Source organism: Orcinus orca, chromosome 6, assembly GCF_937001465.1.
Source record: "Orcinus orca chromosome 6, mOrcOrc1.1, whole genome shotgun sequence".
Taxonomy (NCBI): Eukaryota; Metazoa; Chordata; class Mammalia; order Artiodactyla; family Delphinidae; genus Orcinus; species Orcinus orca.
Genome location: NC_064564.1, coordinates 117,010,023 through 117,037,050, shown reverse-complemented (window position 1 = coordinate 117,037,050; position 27,028 = coordinate 117,010,023). Strand labels below are relative to the sequence as shown.

At 44.4% G+C, this 27,028-nt stretch overlaps 1 protein-coding gene and 1 long non-coding RNA gene across 6 annotated transcripts in view; one reads left to right on the top strand and one right to left on the bottom strand.

The window, feature by feature from the left end:
- LOC117201043 (uncharacterized) lies at positions 1–4,777 on the bottom strand. 2 transcript variants are annotated; one of them, XR_004482929.2, is made up of 2 exons: positions 2,243–4,777; positions 1–868 (listed from the first exon to the last, which is right to left on the bottom strand). It is a non-coding gene; the product is annotated as an uncharacterized LOC117201043 (long non-coding RNA). The 2 variants fall into 2 exon arrangements; XR_004482928.2 differs by having other exon boundaries at positions 4,034–4,777.
- A 293-nt stretch (positions 4,778–5,070) lies between these two features.
- TSC1 (TSC complex subunit 1) overlaps positions 5,071–27,028 on the top strand; it is a 48,894-nt gene continuing 26,936 nt past the window's right edge. For 2 of the 4 annotated variants that reach the window (XM_033426877.2, XM_033426874.2), the window contains exons 1-6: positions 5,071–5,141; positions 14,276–14,338; positions 21,646–21,831; positions 23,282–23,385; positions 24,486–24,638; positions 26,576–26,720. In XM_033426877.2, the coding sequence (XP_033282768.1) occupies positions 21,726–21,831; positions 23,282–23,385; positions 24,486–24,638; positions 26,576–26,720 (508 nt within the window). In that variant the 5' untranslated portion in view covers positions 5,071–5,141; positions 14,276–14,338; positions 21,646–21,725. Of the gene's footprint in view, positions 5,142–14,275; positions 14,339–21,645; positions 21,832–23,281; positions 23,386–24,485; positions 24,639–26,575; positions 26,721–27,028 lie in introns of those variants that run through there. The other 2 variants (XM_033426876.2, XM_049710855.1) reach the window with 2 other exon arrangements.

Sequence of the window (27,028 nt, the reverse complement as noted above, 5' to 3'; positions counted from 1 at the left end):
TACTGAATTGATGTGGGCCCTAAACCCAATGACTGGTGTTCTTTCTTTCTTTGTTTCTTTCTTTGCTGTGTCACGTGGCTTGTGGGATCTTAGTTCCCTGACCAGGGACTGACCCTGGGGCCGCGACAGTGAAACCGCCAAGTCCTAACCACTGAGCCACCAGGGAATTCCCCATGACTGGTGTTCTTATAAAAAGAGAGGACACGCAGTGACACATACAGAGAAGTGTGTCGCCTCTCTGCTGTCACCTCTTTAACCCAGTGACCAAATTTAGGCCATGTGAAAACACACAGGGAGAGAGACGGCCACGCACAGAGTGAAGCAGAGAGTAGAGGGACGCAGTTGCAAGCCAAGAACATCAAAGACGGCTGGCAACCCCCAGAAGGTAGGAGAGGGCACGGGACATTCCCCATCACAGACCCCAGAAGGGACCAGCCCGGCTGACCCTTTGATTGCAGACTTTTGGCGTCCAGAACTTAGAGAGAACGCACTTCTGTGGTTTAAAGCCACGCAGTCTGTGTACTTTGTCACAGCAGCCTGAGAACACTCACGCATCAGGGAACAGTAATGACGATACTCATAGGTGCCCACACTTTGGCATGCGCTCTGATAGGCATTTACATGAGTCTCTCACTGGACCGTCCTAGTGACGCTCTGAGTTGGGTATTTAAGGTTATTGGTGGCATCCCCACATCCAGGTATAGAAACTGAAGTTTGGTTACTCACCCAGGGCACACTGCCAAGTTGTAGAACCAGGATCCCAACTCAGCCTTACTCCCTCTGTCCTCCCCAGATGCTGGTTCGCGCACTGCACACCTGTGGCCGCCATGCCAACTGTCCTTTATGAGTAAGGGCTGGAAAAGGCATTCTTGAACAAAACCACAGAAACCCAAACTATAAGTCAAAAAAGGAGGAGTTGATTACATCAAAATTAATGTCTCTTTTCCAGCAAAGTACAATATAGTTAATAGGAAGATAACAGGTGGGGGAAGACACTTGAAATATCTATAGTCAGCGAAGGACACATTTCCGTGTGTTGCAATCCTGCAAAGCAACAAGGAAAAGATAGTAACTCCTGAGAGAAAAATGGTCAAAAGATAAGAACTGACCATTTATGGAGGATGAAACCCACAAGACTGACAAGAATATTAAAAAATGCTCCATCTCATTAAGAGAGAGGTAAGTTAAAACAAGAATGGGTCACTATAGCCCTATTATAATTTACAATTAAGAGTGTTGGCAGGGATGTGGGCATTTTTGTAGACTTCTAGTGAGACTGTAGCCTGGGGCAGCTGTCCTGGAGAACAGTTGGGTGGTGTTTCTTAAAAGTAAGTCTGTGTAAAAATTTTGGAGGTGATGGATATGTTTAGTACCTGGGCTGTGGTGATGGTACCACAGGTGCATGCCATGTCCAAAGTCATCAAGATATAACATTAATCTTTTGTGTATCAATTATACCCCTGTAAAGCTAATTTTTTTTTCTCTAAAAACAACAGAGTAAGTCCATGCATAGTCTATGATCCACCAGTTTTAGTCCTAGTTACGTATCCCAAAGAAATTCTCAGCTGGACGCGTACGGGAACAAGTAGTGAAGTTTATCACAGTGTTGTTTCTGGTGGCACTATGGGTGTTGCTCCCTGGGAGAGTGGAGAGCAGATCAGGGCAGATCCACATCATTGAATCATCGTCAGCAGTTAGAAGCTATTGGCTGCACATATACAGGGCAAGGAACATGAAGCTTCAAGACATAAAGTTGAGTGGGGAAAAAAGTAAGAAGCAGATCGCCATTTATGACATAATCCATTCAACTAAGTTAAAAATATATGCATATATTTATATACATATGTGTCCATTCGGACACAGTGCTAGACAGCAAGAGGACAATGACAGGACTGGAGAGGCCAGGGCTGCTGAGAGTCTCAGGGGCTACTGCCAGGAGCTTGGAGTCCACCCTCCAGTAAATGTGTGACCCCTGAAAGCAAGGGGCTGCCACACAGAAAGCTGAAGCAAGAGAACTACTCAAATGGATGAACTTATGACATAGAAAAGGACATATTTTTGACTAGTGGTGTCCTTCCAAAGGCCTTCAAATCTCATTGCATCTGGAAGGTCTTTTGTTTGTGAGGGACAGAAACCCAACTGAAACTAACATCAGCAGAAATAGTTTTTGCCTCATGGAACTCGGAGGACCAGGGTGAAGCTGGCATCAGGGACTCCGGAGTTTGAGGGGGTAGCAACCTACATTTCTCTTTCCATCTCCGTCTCTCTTTGTCTCTGTTTCTCTGTGTCTTTTCCATCTTTTGGCTGGACTCCTCACAGCGTTTGGTGTAGGTGAGGGAGAGGGGGAGGGTCACAGCTTTCTCATCCCAGTTTAGTGACCCCAGAGGAAAGACAACATCTCTTTCAGCATCCATGTATAAAGACTCAGGGAAGCACCCTGATTGGCCCAACTTGGGTCACATGTCCAACTGTACCAAGCCCTTTGGCTGGATGCCCAGGACCTTGGATTGGCTAGACCTGGTCCAGGTGCCTGTGGCCTGAGGGTGATGCTGTGGTTGTCCCCAGGAAGGGGAGGGGGAGCTGCTGCACAGATGAATGCCTCACACACATCAAGTGGGTGCCACCTGCCTCCAAGGGCTCACCCCTTCTGTCTTCTGTCACACTCATACAGGCTGGACATGATGGTTGGAGAAAGCCCGGTCAGGAAGCCCCTGCCATGGGGAGGCTCCAGGGTGGTACGTGGAAGGTAGTGGTCTGATTAACGTCTATTTAGCCAATGACAAAAATCAACTCCAGAAAAGCAGAAAATAGCAAGGCAGCCCCTGCGGAGTGGACGGAGACAGTGGCAGGGCTGCCTCTGCCTTTCTTCCCAGCTTCTTCTCACAGCCCCTGGTGGTCCATATTGAGAGAATTACCATTCTTCTTCCAGACACTGTATAAACAGTAACAGCGTGGTTATGGCCCCCTTGAGGTCCAGGAGCTGATGAGGCTCCTGTATCATTGCTCCCTTCCATGGAGGAGAGCATTCCAGCAGGATGAGATCACGGAGCCCAGGAAGATTGTGGGTGGGGAAGGGGGGCTCCTGGGCTGGAGCTCTGGAGCAGTGCCCATCCCCCGACTCCATCCCTTAACCTAACTCTCCCACTCACTGGTGGTCTCAGAATGTCCCTGAGTTCCTGCCATGGTGCTAACGCAAAGGCAGTAATCTGTTCCTGAACCCAGACCACCCCACCCCTTCTCCCCCAAACTTTCCATCTCTGGGCCCCGAGCCGACTATGTTGGGTAACTACACGGAAGTCAGCACTGGGTGGCCTGACTCCAGGCAGTGGCTGCATGCTGACTGTGAGTGCAGTTAACAAATTAACAAAACTAACATTTATTGACATAGGTTCTATGCTGGTTACATCTTAACGTCTCATTGAATCCACCCCATTAGGTAGGCATTATTATTACCCCTATGCTGCAGATGAGGAAACTAAGGCTCACCCAGTCCGCACGATGGCAGAAACCTGCCTTCACGCTCGTCTGTTTGAATCACGACCTCTTGGCTTCCCCCAGCTGCCTCCATGGTGTGTTAGGCTGGTGGAATTTCCAGGTCAATGCTCACCTCCCCCAGAAGCCAGAATGATTATACAGGATGTGCACGGCTCAAGGGTCCCCAGGAGGAGTGTGGGTGCGGGTAGGTGGGTAGAGGCCAAAATACAGCCCGGGCTCTGCTCACGTGGGCTATGGGCCCAGAAGGAGTGCCTTTTTTTTTTTAATTCTCACAAAGGCAACCCACGGACTAACAGTAGCCGACCCCCCTGGGCCTCTTGGAATTCTGACAGCACCCAACGTGCTAGCGACTCACACAGCAGGCCCCTTAAGCCATATGCCGCCTTGCCTCGTGACCCAACTAGTTCCCATGACCAAACGTGTTATTTCCATAACTCTCCCGGCCCGGCAGGCCCTTGCTTCTTTTAGTTCTTTTCTTTCCAAACTTTAGTTCTTTTCTTCCCAAACGCCTCTCCCATTCCTATTTCATGAAACCTACCTTTCTTTTAAAACCCGGCGGGATGCTCACTCTTTCAGAAAGCCTTTCAGACACCACAGCTCAACTGCGGCCTCTCTCAGGCTGCTTTGCACCAGTCACAGCGTCTGCTATCCCCTGCCTCTGATAAGGGCCATCATCCTTCAAGCATTCACTCGGCGCGGGTCGCCGTGCTAAACACTCTCCATACTTTTTCTCCCTGAATCCTCACTTCACTCCTGTTCTTATGCCCATTTCACAGAGGAAGAAACTGAGGCTCAAGGGCCTTCAAGACTTGCCCAGGTTTACACTGCTAGGAAGCAGCGGAGCAGGAACTGAACTGAGGGGTTCTGCTTTTAAAGCTGCCTGCTCTGATCAGGGTGGTTTTCCATAGACGTCGCGACCAGGTCTGAAACGCCAGCAATCTGAGGGTAGAAGCCACCGTGGGTCTCCGTAGGCCCAGAAGTGGGCTTCTGTAAATACTCCGCGAAGGAAAGAAGGCTGCCCTGGTGCAGCTTTTCTCTTTCCGCAGATGAGCTGCCACTCCTCCAAGGCTCCACAGCAGACCCTTCGCCCACAGGGGCCCTACGGGCTCTTCGGGAAACATGAACGCAGCTCTGCGGCCGGGCACACGGAGACCCTGGAAGGGGCACCCGGGTCTGCGAGCGGAGAAGGAACCTCCGGAAGGCGTGTGGCACTCCAACCACACCCAGCCGGGCCAACTTGTTTACGCCTCTTGCCCGGCCCGGCCCGGCCCGCCGCCCCGCCCCTCGCTCTCTCGCGTAGCTCCGCCCGCCGCGCCGGCCCTTCTTTTTGCCTCCTTCGCAGTCACAAGACCGCTCAGCGGCTCCCTTTCGGAATCCTTCCGCCCGTCCCCGCCCCCCTACCTTACAAACTCTCCTTGGTTCTTTCTCGACTGGTTAGCATCATCAGTAATGAGCAGAACTTCCCCTTCCTTCCAAAGGTGCTGCCGACCGCGGTCATCTGTCGTCGGGTTCGACGGGGTGGGGGGCGAGACCCTGCTGGGACTCTTTTTCGTGGCGGAGGCTGCAGCGGCCGCGGACATTTCACGACGGGGGGAGGTGCTGTACGTCCAAGATGGCGGCGCCCTGTAGGCTGGAGGAGCTGTGAGGTAAACAGCTGAGGAGGAGGAGACGGTGTGTGAGGATGAGGGTGTCGCCCCCTCCCTTTCATGGGGGCTTCTCAGGGCAGTCCTGGCACCATGGCCTCAGTCTGGGAAGCCCTGTGGGGCTGGGGCAAGGGGCTCTCTTGCCGGAGAAGGGACTCCGGGAAGGGGGGTTCGGAGAGCTTTCCCCTCCCTCTTATTACGCTCTATCTCCGGCGGGGCCCGGCCAGGCTGGCGGGTTTCTGGGGAGGAGAGGCGGCCCTGGCCGGCACGTCGCCCCTCTTCGGCGACGGAGGGGACGGCTGCACCCCCGCACCGCGGAGCCGAGGGCAGGGGTGAGGTGGGCCTGGTCGCCAGCCCCTCGCTGGGTGGGGTGACAGGTTCCCGCGGGGTGCGGAGAGCGGGGGAGAGACCCTCGGCTGGAGGGCGGTTGCGGGCGGTGGGGCTGGCCCCCGGGCTTGTTGAGAGGGGTCAGGGGTTGGGGGGGCGGGGGATGAATGGAGGCTGCCTGTGGGCATCGAGGACCCGCCTGGACTCGGTGTCTCCGCTGAAATTTGCATGACCGAGCGCGTCGCTCCGGGTGTGCTCGTGGGTATTTAATCGACGGTGAAAGACAGTTGCTTTCGAGTCAGCAGAGGTGATTCTTAAGAGACAGCTATTTGCAGAGCCACTCCTAGACGCTCATTCATTCATTTGAGGAACTGGAGGGTGAAGAGCCCGCAGTCAGAGAGCCCTTTGAGAATGAAAGCTGTTTCTTTGTGTTTCCTTTGCAAGAGTTTTGCTTCGTGTGCTTTGGATTTGGGGGTGTGGGGGGAGGCTTTGGAGGGGGCGCGGTCCTCTCAACAACAGCCGCTTGTTTATGGGGCACTCGCTGTGCAAGTGCTTTGCACTCATCCTCTCCTGTAGCTCTCGAGACAAAGGGGAAAGGCAGCCACTCTTAACGCCTCCATTTCTCAGATGAAGAAACTGAGGCCCCGAGAGATGAGGGTCCGTTGCCCAAGGTCACCCCTCTAGGATTATGTGAGCCAGGACTGGAACTGGGGTCTGACTGCCTCCCAGACTGTGCTCCTGTCTCTATTTGTACACCCATGACTCTCTCATTTATCTCTTATTTGATCAAAGCTGGCCCGTCATTCTAAGGAGGTGATTAGAATTAATCAGTTGGCCGAGGTCTGTGCATAAGTGCCTGTGTGTGTGTGTGTGTGTGTCTTTAATTTTGAGGAGGGACACCCTTGCTTATATACCTTAGCTTTTGTTGGGGGTGGCAGGGTTGTGCCTGTAAACATGTTAGTCTAAATTACGCCGGAAAGTATTTGATGTTTTCATAAAACTCACGCGTTTACTGCAGAAAGAAGTCGTGCTAAAATCCTTGCGGGGTTTTTTTTATAGAAAGCATGGAAATAGCCCTTCATTTTACATAGCATAAGCTGTAAAAGTACTAAAATAGAATAATACTCTTCTGAGGTCCATCGGTTTATAATTTGGGGATCAACTTGGAGTCGTCTGAATTCACACGTGCCGGCAAAGTGGAGCTGTAAATTTCGAGAAGCGTCATAAAACCAACCCTTGTGGGAGCCCTTGATTTACAGAGCAACCACCTGTGATTCTTAAGGTGCCCATTCCTGAGTAAACCTGGAACATGCACGTGTGAAAACTGATGTAGGGTCGAGTGGGGAAATGCACCTTTAACAGTCACGCATCGGGCCAATGAGGTGCCTCAGAAACACTGACAGATTCTTTGCTATTTCTCTGGGGAGTCACAGGTTCGCCCTCTAACCACCTGGTGTAAACGTAAGGGGTATTTATAGAGGGTGTCAATCCTCTTACCAAACTATATATCTTACCCAGACGCTCTTATGTCAAGTGCATAGAAGGGCGAACGATGTAAGCTTTCTTTGCTTCACGCATTTCCTGGTGTCATAAAGACTTTGGGATGTTCCTAATTGCCTAGCTAGACAGATTCCTAGGCAACTACATGCATTCTTACTTGTTTTCATGAAATTGGAGTGTCTCAAATCCTGTGACTCAGTTGTACTCTTCCTCACTGGTTTCTTGAGAGCAAAGATGTCCCATGCTGCTGCTGTCCGGGTGTAATAAAATGCCTTCTGTGCATACCTGTTTTCATTTGTGAGGTGAAACTGAACAGTCTTACTAGGACAAATCAAATACATGCCTGTCTATGGGATGTTTATAGAGTAATGAAATTACCGGAAACGAGAGATCTCTAACAGTAACGTCCATCAGAACCTTCATGCACAGGTATCTGGCCCCCTAGTAGGTAGATTTGCATGTTTGGTCTTTAAGTGTATTTTGGAAGAAGTCATAGGTGATTCTGATGTGCACCAGGGGTTGCGGACCAGTGGCTAAAGTAGCCACTTTGGCTATTTTTCTTTTAATTTATAATTTATTGCAGAGGCATTTCTTAAAATAGCTTCTAACCTCTGGTGTATATAGTGGTGGGTAAGTTTGGGACTCTGAATTACAGCTGACTTGATCGTACAGGTCTGTCTTCTTTCAGAGTTTGTTAAGGTACAGGTATGGTTCTTTTCCGGGTTTAGGGCCATGGTAGACTAAAGTTAACTTTTTCTGGAATTAACTGGATATTCTTGGCTGCAGATGAGCCAAATACAGCAATACGTCAACCATTTCAAGCTTTTCTAAAAGTCAGATAGCTCTCGACTTCTAACAAGCCACTAGGTTCTCCGAGCTTCAGTTTATTCATTTGCGAAATAAGAGACTTGGGTTGTGAGTGAGTTTTTCAAAGTCTGAATTTCTGAGATTTCTAGTCCTTCCGGGGCTTCAGTTAAAGATTCTACATTGATTGAACCAAAGTGTTAATGGCTTTATAATAACTGAGCAAATGGATGACCTTTAGCGCGACCTGTTTCTATCCTTTCCTTTATATCACATTTTTAAGAAGGTATTCCTTAAAAGTTCCTCATATTATAAATCTCTCTTCGAGAGATTAGTTTTATTTGTATTAGTTTTGTTTGTCATTTAAGTAGCTGCAAGCACGAAAGAAAAGTATACTCGATAGCATTTAAATCTCGAGCTTTTTGCTTTAAAAATACATATATATTTATAATTAGCATATACTCAAAAACTGAATTTTCCCCCCTCAGTGTTTAGTTTGCATGAAATACTGGTTTTTTCTATTGGACTGAAAAAGGTTTTAGACCAATTAAATTGGTTTGAAATTACCATCAGCAATTTTAGATTATTCTTTTTCTGATTTACTTATTAAGCGTGTAGTTCCTAGACATTAGTAATTTAATGTCTAGTGTCTATTTTTGGGAGGGGGAGAATTTAAAAAAATATGTATATATGAAACATATGTAATCCCAGGACCTTGCTAATTTCTTCTTGTCCATTCTCTTGTGCAGTTCTAACTTTTGTTCTATACAGGGAAGTAGCAAAAGGTTATAGAACACTTTTTAAGGTTGAGTGGATTCAGATTGTCATCTAATGAGTAAAGTGCCCTAAAAACCTAGCTTTGATACAGAGCAAGACATGGTAGTTACTGGCCTAGAATTCACAGGTCACTTTCTAGAGTAAAGATAATGGCAATAGAAGCCAAGAAGTGTTTGAGTAACAAGGGACAACTTTACCCTTTGGTCGGTGATAGAGGACACAATGGGCCATGGTAAGAAAAAACAGATGTGGTGGCCGTAATGTCTGCAGTTGTTAAGACCTGTGCTGCTCTGAGTAGTTCCACAGAGCACACGAGTACAGCAACAAACATGAAGTGTATCCATTTTAAGCTACAGGATGACTGTATCAGTGTTTCAAGTATAAGTTATTAAATGTAGACTTCTAAGGCTTATGTACCCATTTTGTTTAGTAGTAATATTGTTATAATAAAGTTTATATTTATTGGCACAGTGCCAAACAATGTGCTATGTTTTTTACATGCGTGATCCTGTTAGCTCTTCCCACAGCCTTAAGGGGAGGGAGAGAGAGATGAGCACGCTGAGACTTAAGGTCACTTATTTGGTGGCTGAGCTGGGATTTGAGCCCTGTTGGTTGACTCCAGAACACACACATTTAATCTTGCACTGTGATAAATTGTCTGAACTGCTGATCTCATAAACTAACTCAAAGGTCAATGGTTCTTAAGTTTTGGGGGGGCCTCCGTTACCCTCTGAGGATTTGTGGGAAGCTGTGGACCAAATATCGTTTTCTGTCCCATCAGCACCAAGAACAAAATTCATACAGATATGAAATTCTGGATATGGCTTCAGGAACTTCACAGACCCAGCCTAAAGCCCAGCTGATCATTCTAGATAGACTACTGCTCTTAAAAATGGACTTGGGCTTTAAAAAAGAAACAAACAACAAACAAAACAGTAGATAGGAAAGGCCCACGTCTTTTAAAGATGGACTATGTACTGTTTGTATTATAAATCATTTTCTTAAACTTTTATATTGAAAGGTTCTTTACGCTTCACTGGGAGATCAACCTTAGGTGCCACATTAAAAAAAAATTATAAGTGGAGAACTCAGGTGTGTAACTTGCTAAATGCTTGTCAAGCTTGGCATTCGGTCTGTGTGTACCTTTAGCACCTGGCAGAATTCCATTGGGCTTTTTTCCCCAGGGTTTATGCACTGTTTTTTTCCTTTAGAACCTCAAAAGTGTATATAAAATATATATAAAATATATATTTTTAATATTTCTTGCCTTCATCCTTCTTCCTAGACTAGTGGTTCTCAACCTCTTGTGGGCATCAGAATCGCCAGGAAGACCCACTCCCAGATTCAGAGGTCTCTGACCACCAAGGCTCAAGGCCCAAGAATTTGCATTTCTAGCAAATCCCCAGGTGATGCTGATGTTGCTGGTGTGAGGACCACATTTGAGAACCACATGTGTTAGTCCTAGACTATCAAACCCTGTGCCTTTATTCCCTAGGATATTTCTGTTTTAGTCTTGTGAACTTGAAACCTAAAGAAATCTTAACAGTTTTCCTCAGATTTCTTTTTTTTTCGGTACGTGGGCCTCTCACTGTTGTGGCCTCTCCCGTTGCGGAGCACAGGCTCTGGACGCGCAGGCTCAGCGGCCATGGCTCACGGGCCCAGCTGCTCCGCGGCACGTGGGATCCTCCCGGACCGGGGCACGAACCCGCGTCCCCTGCATCAGCAGGCGGACTCTCAACCACTGCGCCACCAGGGAAGCCCCTGTCAGATTTCTTTTAAGGGAAGCTCTGTTTTTGAAACATACATGATACTTGGTTTATTTTCTTGGTAAATAATTTTGTTCATGCTAATAGAAAGTTAAAACATAAGAAACATTATTTATAGAAGAGCTACACCTTACCAAAATCAAGCTCTGTCCCTGCAGGCAAGTTACTAGAGGATTTACCTCTGAAATAGGGTAGGTATACGCTTCAGCGAATTGTCCTTCCAGGTCCCTCATGGCAAAAGTTCTGAGTGGAGAATCTGGAGCTCCCCTGCCCCTGTTTATACAACCTTGAGAGAGACCACAACTGCTGAGACCATGTAAATCACACGTGACTACACATTTTGGCAGGTTTTGCTACCAGCTGTTTTACTTTCACACACTGAGTGGTATTTCCTACCCCTTTCTTTCCTTCTGTGCATTGGTAGGAAGAGTGAATTGGAGCTTGTAGCTTACCTTTTTTGGATGCATTTGTGCTGAAGGCAACTTTATTCACTTCATAGAATATTACTCTAAGAAATCACCTGAGCGTTGCTGAGCCAAACATAATTGTGTAGTAGTGTATTATTAATTTTAATAAATTTATTTGTTTATTTATTTTTGGCTGTGTTAGGTCTTCGTTGCTGTGCGTGGGCTTTCTCTAGTTGCTGCGAGCGGGGGCTACTCTTCGTTGTGGTGCATGGGCTTCTCATTGTGGTGGCTTCTCTTGTTGCAGAGCACGGGCTCTAGGCGTGTGGGCTTCAGTAGTTGTGGCACGTCGGCTCAGCAGTTGTGGCACACGGGCTTAGTTGCTCCACGGCATGTGGGATCTTCCCAGACCAGGACTCGGACCCATGTCCCCTGCGTTGGAAGGCGGATTCTTAACCACTGTGCCACGAGGGAAGCCCAGTAGTGTGTTACTGACATATTATTATTATCTGTATTATCTGTGTAATGTTTCTGTTCTACTTACACTGTACTTGATAATGAAATAGTCTATCTATGCCTGAACCTGTATCTGAATTGTCTTTGAACTTTTTTAGATAAAAACCTCAGTACAGAAAACAAGTTACAGTGAAGAGACATCTGCTTTCGTTTATACCTGTAGTTGTGTTTTTACATCATAGAAAAGTTGCACAAAATTATCTAGGCGATGTGATATGCAGTTACATATTTTATGTGATTTGGGGTTCTGAGGAGTCCTAGGGGATAGAAGGCCACACACAACACTGATTTTCCAAAAGTCTGAATATTCAGCTGATATTTTCAGATAAAATACTTCGTGAAGGCATTTAGGTACCTGCCAATAGTATTTCATAAAGGTATATTACAGCTCTCAGGTCTCTCATGCCTCGTAATGCATCTTGCCTAGGGCAGAGATGTGTGAAAAAATGTGTACAAGTCCTGCTAATGACATCTCTACATGGCTGTTGAGCTGGAGTTTGTGTGTACCCCACATATACACACCATCGCTCTGTAAACACCTACAGAATGAAATGAAGGTGAAATGTGAAAACAAGTTGACCTATGTTCCTTCTGCTTAATCTCAAAACACTAAAGCACAGAGCTGTCATCTTCCCCAGACCTACCCTTTATTTCTATTCAAAAAGACTTGTAGAAGTGCAATTACAGTTTCTGATGAGAATACAACTTTTGGGTCCAAGAGGAGGAGTCCGGATCTGAGGGCATGTTTCTTTTTTAATTTGGCTTTCGAAGATAAGAACATGGATTGGCCCTGTTATGCTCTGACAGGTGTTTCCATCTGTACCCCTCAAGGGTACACATTTTTGAAGAGGGTCTTCTCCGTTCCTCACTTCTGATCAGGAAGTTCACAGGTTGCATGATTTTACCTAGTAGTACCTCCATAGGGCAGGATTTAAATATAAATGAATAAGTAAACACTTAAAATATAAATAATGCCAGGTAGCCCCTGACTGGCCAACATTTATCACCATTACCATTTTTTAGCATAGCAATAAAGAAGGTAAGAAGTCTTAATGTCGAGCATTGGACAAAAACCATTCTGATTTCCTATGCCAGTTCCTTTATATAGGACAGTGATCCTGGCTAGGCAGCTATAAGATCTCATCTTGTATACATCCTAATTTTACCCTTGCCTTAGATATTCCTTTTCAGGTAAAAGATCCAACTGGGATTAATTGCAAGAGGAAGTCTACATGACTCAGTGGAGTAACAGCTGAAGTTAAGATTCTAAAGACTAGAGGCTCCAGTGTTTTAATTCTAGCTCTTGTGGTTGAGTGACTGTGGCTGGGCAAGCACCCCCTGTGTGAATGGTTTCGTTGGCCTTTTTGGAAAGCCAGCCCGCCTTCCAGCTCTGCACACACTTGCAGTATGCCACTGAGGACCACAGTTAACGGCGTTAGTGCCTAGAATGTGTTCTACAGGGAAGTATAATTACCGCGTCATCTGGAGCAAGAGGTTTTAATTGTTAGAGAGCTGCTCAACACACTAGTTCAACTTTGACCAGGACTGTATGTGGAACGTCTCGTTTCCTACCTCTTCCGTGTTCAGTGTAATTAGGCATATATAGTGTATGAGGTTCAGCTTTTCATATCTGTATTCAACCCCGGAATGGCTACCAAAGAAGCTGATGAAATCTTTGTTGACTTGAACGGGGTATATTTGCCCCTTGTGTGCCAGATGCTGCAATAGGCCCTGGGTCCCTGTCCCCATGGAGCTTACAATCTAGTGATCAGGCTGTACCTAAACGTAGTTTGAAGGGCCCACATTTTAAAAGCAAACTGGAATGTATTTACATATACTCATATTTAACAAGGATATTTAATATGAGGTAATTTAGGTAGAAAGCAGGGCAAAAAGGGAAAGAAAATAGAAATGATAGCTGTTCTCAAATATTTTATGCTTGTCATGTAGAAGGATTAGATTAAGGTTGTGTGGTTTCAAAGGCAGAATTCAACTTTGTACATTTATTTAAGAAATATTTTAACTCCTAATCGTTCAGTGAACAAGTCCCAGGCACTGTGGCAGCTGCAAGAGGCACAGTACTGGAGAGGCCCCTGTCTCTCCCGGGCTGGAACTGCTGTTCTGGTGAGGGGGACATACTCAGTGACTAATTACACTTGCTTAGTCGGTTGTGGTCCGTGACACCAAGAAATACAGACTGCTGAGAGTATGTGATGGGGCCTGACCTGGTCTGGTCCTGAGTGGAGGGAAGTGAAAGCTTCTCTGATGAAGCGCATGTTTAAGCTGAGGTTTTTCAGGGTGAAGACTGACCTTGGGAGGGGGCAGAGGTAGAGTCTCTTGGGCACAGGGACAACATGTACCTGGTCCTGAAGTGGGGACGTGTGTGGCTTGGCTGAGAGACTGTGCGGCTAGTGGGGCAGGGCCGTGGGGAGGGAGGGGGCGTGGTGGGTTTGAAGTGATGCGGACCCACCAAGTGCTTCGTGCCTGGCGCTGCTCTTCCTCTCGGACTCCTCGGGTGGTTTCTCTGTGCCACGTACCGTGCCGAGGGCTATGGGCGTTCCTCTCCTGGATTAGTGAGGCAGCCTGAGGAGGTAGACGCCACCGTTCTTCTCACTGTACAGTGACGTAATTTAAGGTTGGACATTAGAGACATAAGATAAATCACCCAAAGTTACACAGCTACTCAGTGGCAGAGCTTGGATTTCAACTCGGAGCTCTAATTCTGGAGCCCATCCTGCCCATGCATTTCCTGCCCATTCGTTTATAGCTCTAATAAAGACAGTTAACAAAAGGCAGAGTTTACAAGTTCAGCACAATATAAAGAATTTTCCAGCAACCAACTGTTCAGAAATGTAGACGGGGAGAGGCATGTGCACCCAGTGATTATAAGTGTTCATTCCAGCGGAAACCAGATGGCCACCTGTCAGGGATGTGCAGTAGGAAAGAGGTGGAAGCCAGTGAATCCTGAACTTCCTCTGATTGCTTCTGGGATCTCACTTCATTGTGAGATTGATATTGACGGATGCGTGTTTCTTCTCTTCAGTGACCATGAAAGACACCAGGTTGACAGCACTGGAAACTGAAGTACCAATTGTCCCCAGAACAGGTAAGGTGCAAACTCAATCCAGTGGTTGGGGGAAGGTGGAAGAGAATCATTTATCCTGTCTGTGGTTGTACTGGGGCAAAGATATTTCTTTGCGTTCAGGATTAACGTTGATGGTTTTAGCTACTTGCCAGGAACTAGACCTTCTGTGTCGTGAAGTAATTAGTCAAATTACCGGTAATTTTTTAACTGCTTATTCAGTGCCAGGCATGGTGTTAAGTGCATTCTGTGGTTATTTATTTTGTTCTTCACAGCCACACTTTTGGTGTGTGTATCTCCGTTTTACAGATGAGGAGTTGGGCTCTGAAATGTTACGTAATTTTCCTAAGGTTGTATAGTTAGTACCTGGTGTACCTGCGACTCAAATCGGTTCAATCTAGCAGCAGAATTTGGTTCTGACGCCTAGATAAAATTGAAGCCTGTGTGTCTGAGCAAGTCATTTAACTAGCACAGAGGTTCTCAACCCTGGCTGTGCCTTAACAATCCACACAGGCCTATAAAACAAGCCAGACGTCCTGTCTGGACCCCACCCCTTAACCTGCTCAGGATCGTGTGGACTCTCCAGGTGATTCTAATGTACGTCCTGGGCTGAGGACCCCTGAGCTAAGGAATTAGCATTTACATTGTAACGTGGCTTTATTTATTAATTGTCTTAATTAGTTTTTTGGGGATGAGTTGCATGCTATCGTGGTTTCTGGGAATTGGAGGATTCTCAGAGCCCTGGAATATATCCTTCCTAAATATTGAGGCTTTGGCATTTCTGTGGATACTAGTGTAGTCTGAGTGACCTGACTGATCCCTGAGCTCTAATTTTGAGTTTACTGGCAGGAGTGTGCAGTGCAACAGCTTTCCGTGTCTGCAGGAAGGGTGTAGGGGAGATAGGGAAGTGTTTGGTCTGCTGTCTTTATACACAGATGGCTAATGGGATTCATTTAATGCCTCACTGGTTGCTATTTGCTGTGTTCTGTCACTGTCTTCCTCACCTTACCTCCTAGGAATTGTGAAATAAGGTGGAGATTTTTGCCTTAAAGATTGGTGTCTGTTCGCAAACAGGGACTTAATACAGATTGTAGACTGTCTAACAAGAAGGTGGAAGTATTTTTCCCTCACGAGTAGGGGAAGCTTTCTAAGTTTAACTTTTTACTTTAAAATATTTTATGTGTACTTCACCCTGTCCTTTGTCGGAAATCTACTGCATATGAATTTGAACCCAGTGTCAGATGGTCATGATCAAATCATTGAGACCCAAGCAAACATCACACATCACAAATCTCAGATTTTTTTTTTAATTTTTATTCATTTATTTATTTATTTTTTGGCTGCATTAGGTCTTTGTTGCTGCGCACAGGCTCTCTCTAGTTGCGGCAAGCGGGGGCTTCTTCATTGCGGCGTGCAGGCTTCTCACTGCTGCGGCTTCTCTTGTTGCAGAGCATGGGCTCTAGGCGCGCGGGCTTCAGTAGCTGTGGCGCACGGGCTTAGTTGCTCCACGGCATGTGGGATCGTCCTGGACCAGGGATTGAACCCGTGTCCCCTGCATTGGCAGGCGGATTCTTAACCACTGCACCACCAGGGAAGTCCCACAAATCTCAGATTTTATTAAACATTTTTCAGTATTGCATTTGTATTCCGTTTTAGTAGTCAGATTGTTAAAATTTGAAATTTTAGCAAATTGGTCAGCTGTGTCAGCCGCTAGATTGCTCCTGGGTTAACACGTGTTTGATACCGGAAGGACATTTGTCTTCAGGTGCCGCGTTTAGTCCCATCACTAACCTTTTTAGACAAAGCAGAATGTAATTCGGGCGAGTTTCTGCTAAATTGTTTTCTGGAAGGAACCTGTACCTGGGATTCATAGCTTGGGCAAGCCTCAAGGATCCTTCATCTTCAGCTACTAAAAATTGTTGACAGTCTATACCAATCTTTTTTTTTTTTTTTTTTTTTTTGTGGTATGCGGGCCTCTCACTGTTGTGGCCTCTCCTGTTGCGGAGCACAGGCTCCGGACACGCAGACTCAGCGGCCATGGCTCACGGGCCCAGCCGCTCTGCGGCATGTGGGATCTTCCCGGACCGGGGCATGAACCCGTGTCCCCTGCAACGGCAGGCGGACACTTAACCACTGCGCCACCAGGGAAGCCCTATACCAATCATTTTGAAAAGCTTTTTGATTAAATTTTTAGCCTCTGTATACACACAACTACAAGAAATTGTCTTCTTAAAACAGTTTTGTAAAGTCTGTTTTGAAATTTTATTAGTGAGTACAAAATGTGTTTGAGTATTTCATTTTTTCTTGACATTGTTTTCTTCATACTCTATATATTCTTTGGGTTTTTTTTGTTTGTTTGTTTTGTTTTTTGTGGTACGCGGGCCTCTCCCGTTGCGGAGCACAGGCTCCGGACGCGCAGGCTCAGCGGCCATGGCTCACGGGCCCAGCTGCTCTGCGGCATGTGGGATCTTCCCGGACCGGGGCACGAACCCGTGTCCCCTGCATCGGCAGGCGGACTCTCAACCACTGCGCCACCTGGGAAGCCCCTCTATGTATTCTTTATGTTTGGCTTGAAGGTGATTTATCATGGATATTGTTGACTGTGATTTTGGGGTTTTTTCATGTCATAAAATTGAGGTGACAGGTTGGCATTTTATTTTTAATTCACCCTCACAAGATATGAGGTATTCCCAAATATGACTTTTTCTTGAAAGACTACAAATCAGGACTACAAATTAGGTGAAGTTCTTAAAGATTATTCTGTTCGTAATAAATGTTATAAAACAATTCTATAAAAGTTAGAATTAAAATATAGTTTAATTTCTGTTATTTAACCATGTGTTACTAAAATTTTTATAAACATTTGGCTCAAAGAATAATTACTGTTATTTGTAAAGCTATCTAGCGAATCTACCTTCTTAATACTCATAATATTAGTTAATATATTTAACTGTTTGAAAGTTCTTAATTGTTTTTGAACATAAAAATCACATCGTTAACTGAAGCTTTTATTTTTGTAATAATAAATGTATAAATAAGTATTGTATTGACAGAATTTCAACTTAATAAAACACAAAACTTAGATGTTACATCTAGAATGTTTTTACCTTTATTCAGATATTAATAGTACTTCTGTACGCATGCCTTGTCCGCATTACTGACATCATGTGGATTAGGTATGATGGTAACATTAACATATAGTTGTTGGTCACACATACACAGTCAGAGATGCCAGAAATGCTGCAGAAGTGGGCGATTGTTCAACTTTCAGTCCTAAAGACCAAGGCCGCAGCCAGATTTTGGCCAAGTATAGAGACTAAAATCGAACTTTGGTAAATCTCTATTTTCCAACCATAAATCTCAAATCTGGTTACCAGTGTAGAGTTTCAGTTTGGTTTATTCAAAGGTGGTGACTAAGAACCCCGCTGTTGCTTTAGATTGGGTGGTCGGGGAGGCCTCTCAGAGATGGTGTGACATTTTGAGCAGAGACTTGAAACAGCCACACGAGGATCTGGGAGAAGAGCAACAGCAAGTGCAGAGGCCTGAGCAAGAAGCTGTTTTCCTGAGTTTCAGGAGCCTGAGACTAGAGCAGAGAGACGAGGGGGTGGAGTGCTGTGAAACGGAGGCAGAGGGAGTGGGGACTTCACAACTGGCCCAATCTGGTGGAGCCTTGCAGCCCCTTGGGAGCTGGCGCTTATTAGCTCCATGGGAAGCAACTGGATGATTTTAAACAGGGGAGTGAAAGATTCTGATTTCCCTATTTCAGAGTCTTTTGTGGTTGTTTGGTGGCAGATAAGTTGTAGGGCGAGGGTAGTGAGGGAGCCTGCTGCTCCCTTGTCTCCAAGGGGGGATGATGGGGGCTTGGGCTGGGGTGACAACAAAAGGGATAAGTCAGTGGGTTTGCCAGCGGATTAGATGTGAGGGTACGAGTGGTGGAAGAGCACGGATGTCACCTAGACGTTTGCTAGAGACTGACGACCATGCCTTTTACTGAGGTCCAGGAGACTATCAGAGTGACAGGTCTTGGGGTGGGGGCGGGGCGGGCGTTGGAAGTCATGGCTCCCTAATGTAAATAGCATCATCGATAGCGCGGTACTGTGGCTTGTGGGCGCCAAAGATAATTTTTTTTTTTTTTTTTTTTGCGGTACGCGGGCCTCTCACTGTTGTGGCCTCTCCCGCTGCGGAGCACAGGCTCCGGACGCACAGGCTCAGCGACCATGGCTCACGGGCCCAGCCGCTCCGCGGCACGTGGGATCTTCCCAGACCGGGGCATGAACCGGTGTCCTCTGCATCGGCAGGCGGACTCCCAACCACTGCGCCACCAGGGAAGCCCCAAAGATAATATTAAGCTAAATGGAATGTTGCTTTGGCGTGTAGGGTACAGAAATGTATTAACTAAATATTGACTTTTGGCTTCTCCTGTCTATTTTCTATACTTGGTTACTTCCAAGATGCAAGAGAGACTTTCATGGCTGAAGTGGATGCTTCATGTGCCTGTGGTGCTAACCTCTCAAGGACTTTCCCCTTATCTTCTCTAGGCTGTAAAGTGTGTTTAACATGTGTGCAACTCACCCATTCCCACCACATCCAGGTGAAGCTGGTCCCTTCCCTCCTTTGTGTACTCACTAAATCATGTCCATTTCCTGCTCGTGTACATATAGTTCTTCATTGCACTTGCTAAGTCTGTCTTCCCTACTTAGCATCCTGCACTCAGTCCCTCAAGAAATATTTGAATAAGTTTAAAAGGGGAGATATTCCAATCATGGAACTAATTCCAAAAGCTTATGCTTGAACTCCCGTGAGGGCTTTTTAGAATGTCAAAAATCCTTGAACTTGAGGCACTTAAATGAAGAATCCCACACAAAGCCCATAATTTATATTTTTTCTGAGGTTTAAAAAATATGGTTAAAAGGTAGAATTTTAGAACTGGAGAGAAGAGCAACAAAAGCTTGTTGCCAAAAATAGATACTAATGTATGTTAGAATAAAACCTTATTTTTGCTTTCTGTAAAGCATCTGGAAAGAGTAGGCTCCAGAAATCAGACTTTTATACCTAAATTACATTTACAATCTGAAAAACGAGCTTGGTGACCCATGACGGTCAGCCCTGAGTATCGCCAAGGTGACTGGATGGGCGCCATCTTTGTTTAGATTTGAGCTCATGGCGCTCTGCTCTGGGCTGCCTGCATTTGGAGGGACAGCTCTGACATTACTGTCTTCTGAATATACAGAAGACAAACGCGGAGTCTCACTAGCCTGAGACTGGGTAAGTAGCAGTTTTATTGGAACAAAACGAAACTTAGGGGCAAATTACTTCTAAGCCTGAGAATCATTTGTGATTTACCTGAAGTAGAAATGAATGTGGAGGCTAGCTAGATAAATGTGCTATTCCAGTCATCTTGAAAGTGGTGGCCCAAAGATTTTTACCAGTATTCTTTCTGATAATGTGTGAGTACTACTCAGTGAGTGTTTATCTGTGCCGGGTGCTGTGCTAACTGTGTGATACACGTTGTGTCATTTAATCCTCTTGGTGAACAATAAACCCTGACAGGTTGGTATTATCTTCACTTGTAAATTTAATTTAATCCATCTCACAATAAGGTGAAATTTTATTGTTTTCAGCTTTGAACTTTTACAATAAAATCTTACCAGTTATGGTCTCACATTTCTGAGTCCTTTGAAATTGACTTCCTTTATGATTTACCTGTAAGATTTATATTTATGTAAATATAAATTTGTATTGTATTCCTACATCATACTTTCTACATCAGGATTTTCTATCAAAAATACATTTATACATTTTAATTGATTTTTGTGGCTAATGAATTTCTGATTCACCAAGAGCAAAATCAGTGAATATCACCAGGTTGTAATTAAACCAGAGCATAGATGATAGTAAGTTAATACTCGCCAGTTTCAGGGGTCATTGCTACTTTAAATTTGGCATCCTTGTAGGAGCTTAACTCTTTAGCGGAGTTTTTCCTTAGTGTGGTGTTTCTCAAGTGCGGCTTATTTATCACCCATATAAGAATTATTCTGGGGTGCTTATTAAAATGCATATTCCTAAGCCCACAATCCAGTTCTGGAATGGGCCCAGAAGTTAGATCCGAGGTGGTTTGGATACACACTGAAGCCTGAGAACTGCTACTTTAGCTTACCCAAGACAAGCAAATAGAAAATAAGAATATATTCTGATGTGACTGCAAGTGATGTATACAGTTGTTGGCCTGGGAGCTGAGGCATCTCAGTTCTGCTTTACTATGTGACCTTGGCAAAATTATTTATCCTTTTTGAGTATCCATATTCTCATCTGTAAAATAAGGATAATATCTGCTTACCTCACAGTTGCTGTGAGGATCAAAACCACAAGTTAGTTTAATGTCACAATTATGGGCTTAGTGCTTTGAGTGAAGCAGATTTCGGCTCAAATTTCAGTTCTCCCTGGCTTTGCCTTCTGCTAGCTTTCTGACCGTAAGCAAATGGGGTTGATCTTTGTTCCTCTCCCTGTAAAATGGGGACAAAAGAGCCAGTCATACTGTAGTTATATAAGGAGTGTATTTGATGATGTTTGTGAAAGGTGTGCAGTGCCTGTCTAATAAATGGTAGCTGTCTTTACTTGGTTTTGAAAATATAGCTTTAGGGACCATAGTGGGGAGAAATGAATAATTGTAAATGTGTATAGTGACACTGGAGAATGAGCTGCTTTTTCTCTATAAAGATAAGGTGACTGCTCCACTGCCATAAAGGACTGAGTTTTTGAAGGTGCAGGCTTCCCCCGTTCATGCCTACTTCCCTGTAACTAGCAGCATTTGAGTGTGTGGTAGATGTCTGGGGTGAGGCGCGTACACTAAAAATAGAGGAACCATCCCTGGTTCAAATGAGGTTTATGCACTTGTGACCTAACTGGCCATACTAACTTCTAGACTCTGATGGGGTTGTCAAGAAGAAGATAGCATGCTTTCAGCTCTCTTTCTGAAAATAGTTCATCTACTCTTTAGATCACTGATTTGAAACATAAACATAGTCTTAGCCAAAACCCAAGGTAGACTTAGAGTAGGAATAAAACTTAGATTTAGTCCCATTATTAAGTTGCTGTGATGATTCCAACTGGTATTGTTTTTTTTTTTAGGTTTCTCTCTGTTGCATTCCCTAGAACTCCTCTTCATAAATTTGTCAAGGACAGAATTATTTACACGCCCTAGCTTCTTTTATCAGCAAAGTTCTGGACAAACTTTTCACTGCTTCGAATATATGCTCAGTTTGTCTGGCAGGTAGTTTTTTGTGGGGAAAAATGGGGCCATTTTGTTACACCATTCCTCTTCTTCTTTTCAGTCTGGTAGTGGCACCAATGAAGAGCCTTCAAAGTCTTTAACACACATCCTGGACCCAGCACAGCGCATTCGTGTAAGATAATGGCCCAACAAGCAAATATTGGGGAGCTCCTCTCCATGTTGGATTCCCCCATGCTGAGTGTGCGTGATGATGTAACAGCTGTCTTTAAAGAGAACCTCAATTCTGGTAAGCAGAATCGAACCCTGGTTAGCTTATCTGCTAATCAGACGAGATTGACCTAGAGATGACTAGAATCCTACTGATAAATTTTGGTTTTCATCTTCTAAAGAGAGTCTTTAAAACCACCAAGGAAAAGCATACATCGGTGGATTCATTCTTCATTCTACATGTGTTTCAAGCTTTTAGTTATGGAAATACTCAAATATACACACAAACATAGAAGTAAGAGTCACATAATGAACTCCATATACCCAGCCTTTCCTGTTTCATCTTACCTCCCTGACTTCCCCCCACCCAGGTATTTTAAAGCAAATCCCAGGTATATCATTTCATCTGTAAATCACATGTAATTTTTAATATGAAACATGCTTAACCTCTCTTTTTATCAGAGAAATATAAATTTAAACAGTACCCTTTCCTCCTTACTGGGCTGGCAGGAATCAAATATTGGTCATAGAAATGGGCACTGTTAGCAGGTGAATACATGGGTGCTCTGCCCTTTTGGAGTATCTGTCATCAACTTAAAAGCGTGTGCCATTTGGCTTACAGACTTACAAGAATCTGTATTTCATTATAGCCTTGAATGAAATGTAGTGGAAACTTGGGAAAACCTAAGTATCCTTCAGCAGGTGAATGGTTAAATTAATTATGTAGAGCCGTGCAGTGGAGAACAAGGAGCTCAATAAAGAGAATGAAGTAAGTCATAGATGCTGTCATGGAAAGGTGTCTACAACACCTTGCTGAGTGGAAAAAACACACATACACAGACCATGGGTATATGGACACGGGGCCTAGGTGTGTGTGATTGTACAAGTGTGAAAAGTTTTGAAAGGACATGAACCAAACCCAAGGGTGTTTGTCTCTGGAGAGTGGGTTGGGAGGCAGGTGGTGAGGAAGATGTTCACTTGCATGTTATGTACTTTCATATAACTTGAATTGTTAACAATAGACATGAATTCTTTTTGTAATTAAAAAAGCAAGAAGAAAAGAAGATAGGGGACTTCCCTGGTGGTCCAGTGGTTAAGGATCCACCTTCCAGTGCAGGGGACGCGGGTTCGATCCCTGGTTGGGGAACTAAGATCCCACATGCCTCGGGGCAACTAAGCCTGTGCTCCGCAACTACTGAGCCTGCGCGCCACAACTAGAGAGCCCGTGCGCCACAGTGAAAGGTCCCACATGCCACAACTAAGACCCGATGCAGACAAATACATAAATAAATTAATATTAAAAAAAAAGAAGATAGTATTTCTTGTGCTCTTACGGCTATTTAGGCAAATAAACTTGGTATTATCCTATTGTTAAACCTAAATTCATTTAAGGAAGCAGAAATACAACACTTCATATAACTTTGGGTAGCATACAAAGAGACGTTTTCTGGATTTTGTGACAGGCAACTATTTGAGGTAAGTTTAGAAGTTAAAGGAAATTATTATAAACTGCCCTTTTCTTTCTTTAGACCGTGGTCCGATGCTTGTGAACACCTTGGTGGATTATTACCTGGAAACCAATTCTCAGCCTGTATTGCACATCCTGACTACCTTGCAAGAGCCACATGATAAGGTAACTGCTGGAACTGATGGTAGAGATTTGATACATTTTCTATGAGTGGTGTGACAGTGTCTGTGCAGCCCCAGTGCACAGTCTGTCCAGAGCTCACTCCTTCAACTTATGCGTGCCATTGATGATACTGCCCCCAGATTATAACTACATATAAAAACAATTGTCAGGACCTATGTTTCCTGAAAAGTTTTCAAAATACAACATATTCAAGAGGCTTTTAAGGCTCTTTCTGCTTAAAGAAATCCTGTAATCCTAAACTATAATTGTATAGTGACAGTTTGATCCATAAGGTACCCATCTTTAAACCCATGCTCTGAGTAGGATTTTCAGACTTTTAATCAATATGGCAGAATCTGTAAGTGTGGGCAACTAATGGGGCTAATTGACTAGTGCTGTTTCACAGCACCAGGCACTTGGAAGACTCCTTCATGTTTTGTTTTTATTTTTGTTGATGGTAAATAGCTAACAAAGCATTGCAATTACAGATTTTGGTACGTCTTGAGTTTGTATGTGTTAGTGATTTACTTTACTGGGATTTGAAGGCCTTGCCGTTGTCTGCCTTTTACAGTACATCTTGGGTGTTTTTTTTTTTTTTTTTAACTCTGGGCTGAATTTTAACTTCTACTACTACCTGATTTATATCTGGGGCCAAATCCACGTAGGCTGGGCTATGGGAGCAATAAGTAACTGCTTCCAGCAGGATCCCGTGAAGCTTCAACAACCTACCACAGGCTTATTATAACATTGGTTATTATAAGAAGTGGCCTATATGTATTACAGAAAGAGGGCCTATGAAGGAGTCTCCCCCCGGCTTATAGACCTGTATTGTGGGATCCTCTTTCAGAAGTTGCAAACTGGCTTCCCTCTCTCAGGCCAAAGGCAACAGTGTGTTGTTTGCTAGCATGGTTTTAAAAAATCTTGAATTTGATCTCTACCTGCATGAGCCTTTCTTTACCTCAAAGGGAAGACTTGAGAGACTGGGCTGTATCACTGCTGCCTCTCTGTGTGAACTTCATACATTCATATGTGCGTTTCCCTTGGTCCCTTGATTTTTCCCAGCTTTACTGAGATATATTTCTCTTGTTCTTGTGCATTTTCAGCACCTCTTGGACAAAATGAATGAATACGTGGGCAAAGCCACCTCTCGGTTATCCACCCTCTCGTTACTGGGCCACGTTGTGAGGCTGCAGCCGTCTTGGAAACATAAGCTCTCTCAAGCACCTCTTTTGCCTTCTTTACTAAAATGTCTCAAGGTACAGTGTTTGTAAGGATTTGAACGAAATAGCTTTGTGAATATAATTTCTGAAATTCTGAGTGCCTTAAAGCAAGCAAGCTAGATTTTAACTTTGAGAGTTTGAAAACTTCTGGACATTTGGTTTTTCTCGAATGTAACGTAGTCCAAAATTGGTACTTAGTAAGCTCTCAGTGCATCTCTGTGACTATTGCAATATGTTTGGTCCAAGCAAATGTGGTAACATTTCGGTCAGATCGGTTGACATTATGCTGTTGCAGCCCTTTTTGATTTCATCGTTGTCTAGCCTTTCCTCTGTTGAAAACATACTGGTTTGTCTTGAGGGAACCCCCATTTCTAAGTTCTCTTTTGGCTAATAGAAAAATGGCTGAAAGGCTCTTTCAGCTATTTAGGAGCATGTTCTGGTTGCAGCTGAGTTGCATTCTACGTTTTTGCACTAACCGTAGTGTGTTTTTCTACAGAGGGAGTCAAAACCTAAGTAGAACTTTGTGCTTTTAGTTTTGACCGTGGCTTGCTGAAATACTCAGCGTTATTTGCTTAGTCTGTTTTAGTTCCTGGACTTGTTTCCTATCTATAAAATAAGGAAATGTGGTTAATATGAACTATCTGTACCTCACAGAGATATGACATGAAAATATCCAGTAGTGTTTGTGCCAGAATGGCAGTGCCTTTGGAGTCATCTGACACAGCACGATGCAAATTGATTTTGTCTCTGCCAACAAGGGTAACAGTTTTAATCTCCCTAGAGGTGGATCTCAAGGAGTCATATTGGTAGGGTATCATAAAAATGTGCATTTAATGTTAAGGAAAAGCAGGAACAATTTTAACAATTTTTTTAAGTGAATGGATCGATGAGAATATAATCCTATTTTGAGGCACACTGTTTAGTTCAGATTGCAAAATACTTATCTTTTCCAAAAAGATAAACCTTGAAAATTACTTACGGACTGTTATTCAAACCTTCAGTAAGAATGTTTTGTTAACCAAAATTAGGATTAGTCCTTTTTATCCAAACTCATTATAGATTCTTGATTCTCCTACCAGTATTGTATGTTCTTCCTACTAGATATCCGCCACAACAAATGGCTTGGTGCTTGCTGTAAAAGCTAAATATATTTAAAACTTTATTTCCAGACTCGTAGATTCCTTTTTTAGTAGGAATAATGAATGTCTTAGCCTGCATGGTAGTCTTTTGATTAATATCTTGTTTCTTCAATCTGAATTCCAGTTACTTGGCAAACATTCATAATTTAATTATGGATCATGTGAGCTGCTGTAGCTAGTCTGAGTTGATTCATTATTCATTGGTTATTAAGTGTCTTCAATTAGTCTAAATTTATATGACTTGATATTTAAACTGTAGACATGGTCAGAGGTCACCATATCTTCTTTTATTTGCTGGTCTCTAAATATTGCTGTGAAGGTGAGCCATTAAGTAGACTTGTTAGTACTATACTAATTTCTTGTTAAATTATACTTCTGTTGTAATCCTTTGAAAATAGTGAACGACTTGTCAATGTATAAGGTTCTTTTTAATTGACTTTTAAAAAGTAAGTATTTTATGATTTGGTTGAATGAACAAGAATAGCAGCGTTCTTTTGTTCTGTTAAAAAGCAACTTCTTGTGCTTCCCTCCAAGGGCTAGAAATAGCACATCCTAAGTCTCTGGGTTTGGGTGTCCCCACGCCCCGCTCAGGCCCCTACCCCAGATGAGTTTGGTGCGTCAGCGTGGTCCCTGCAGACTTAGCATGGCCGGGCTGGTCCCCAGTGGCTTTTGGTGGCGTCTGTTTCAGTGTTGTGCCCCCACCCTTAGGGGTAGGAGGATGAGTCTGTGCTGGGCGTCTAACCTGTGACCCCTTGGTGTTAGAACCTCCAAGCGTGCGGATTCTAATGCTGCACCTGACAGGTGTTTCCTCTTTCTTGACCGTCCCTCCTGCAGGTGGACACCGACGCCATTGTCCTCACAACAGGGGCCTTAGTGTTGGTAACCGTGCTACCGATGATTCCACAGTCGGGGAAGCAGCACCTTCGTGATTTCTTTGATATTTTTGGCCGTCTTTCGTCATGGTGCCTGAAGAAACCAGGTAAAGATCTCCTTCTATACCTGTCATGCCCCACCAAGTGAGTGCTTTCATGATTGGTTAACAGATCATGTGCTGGAAGGGAAGGATTTGTAGCATTCTAAAGCTCAAATGGCTGGTTGTCACCAGCCAGATGAGGAAATACCTCAGGTACGTCCACCAGAGGCACAAATAAGAAGCATGACTGTTGGGACTTCACTGGTGGTCCAGTGGTTAAGACTCCATGCTTCCAGTGCAAGGGGTGCAGGTTCGATCCCTGGTCAGGGAACAAAGATCCCACATGCCATGTGGCACGGCCAACAAATTAAAAA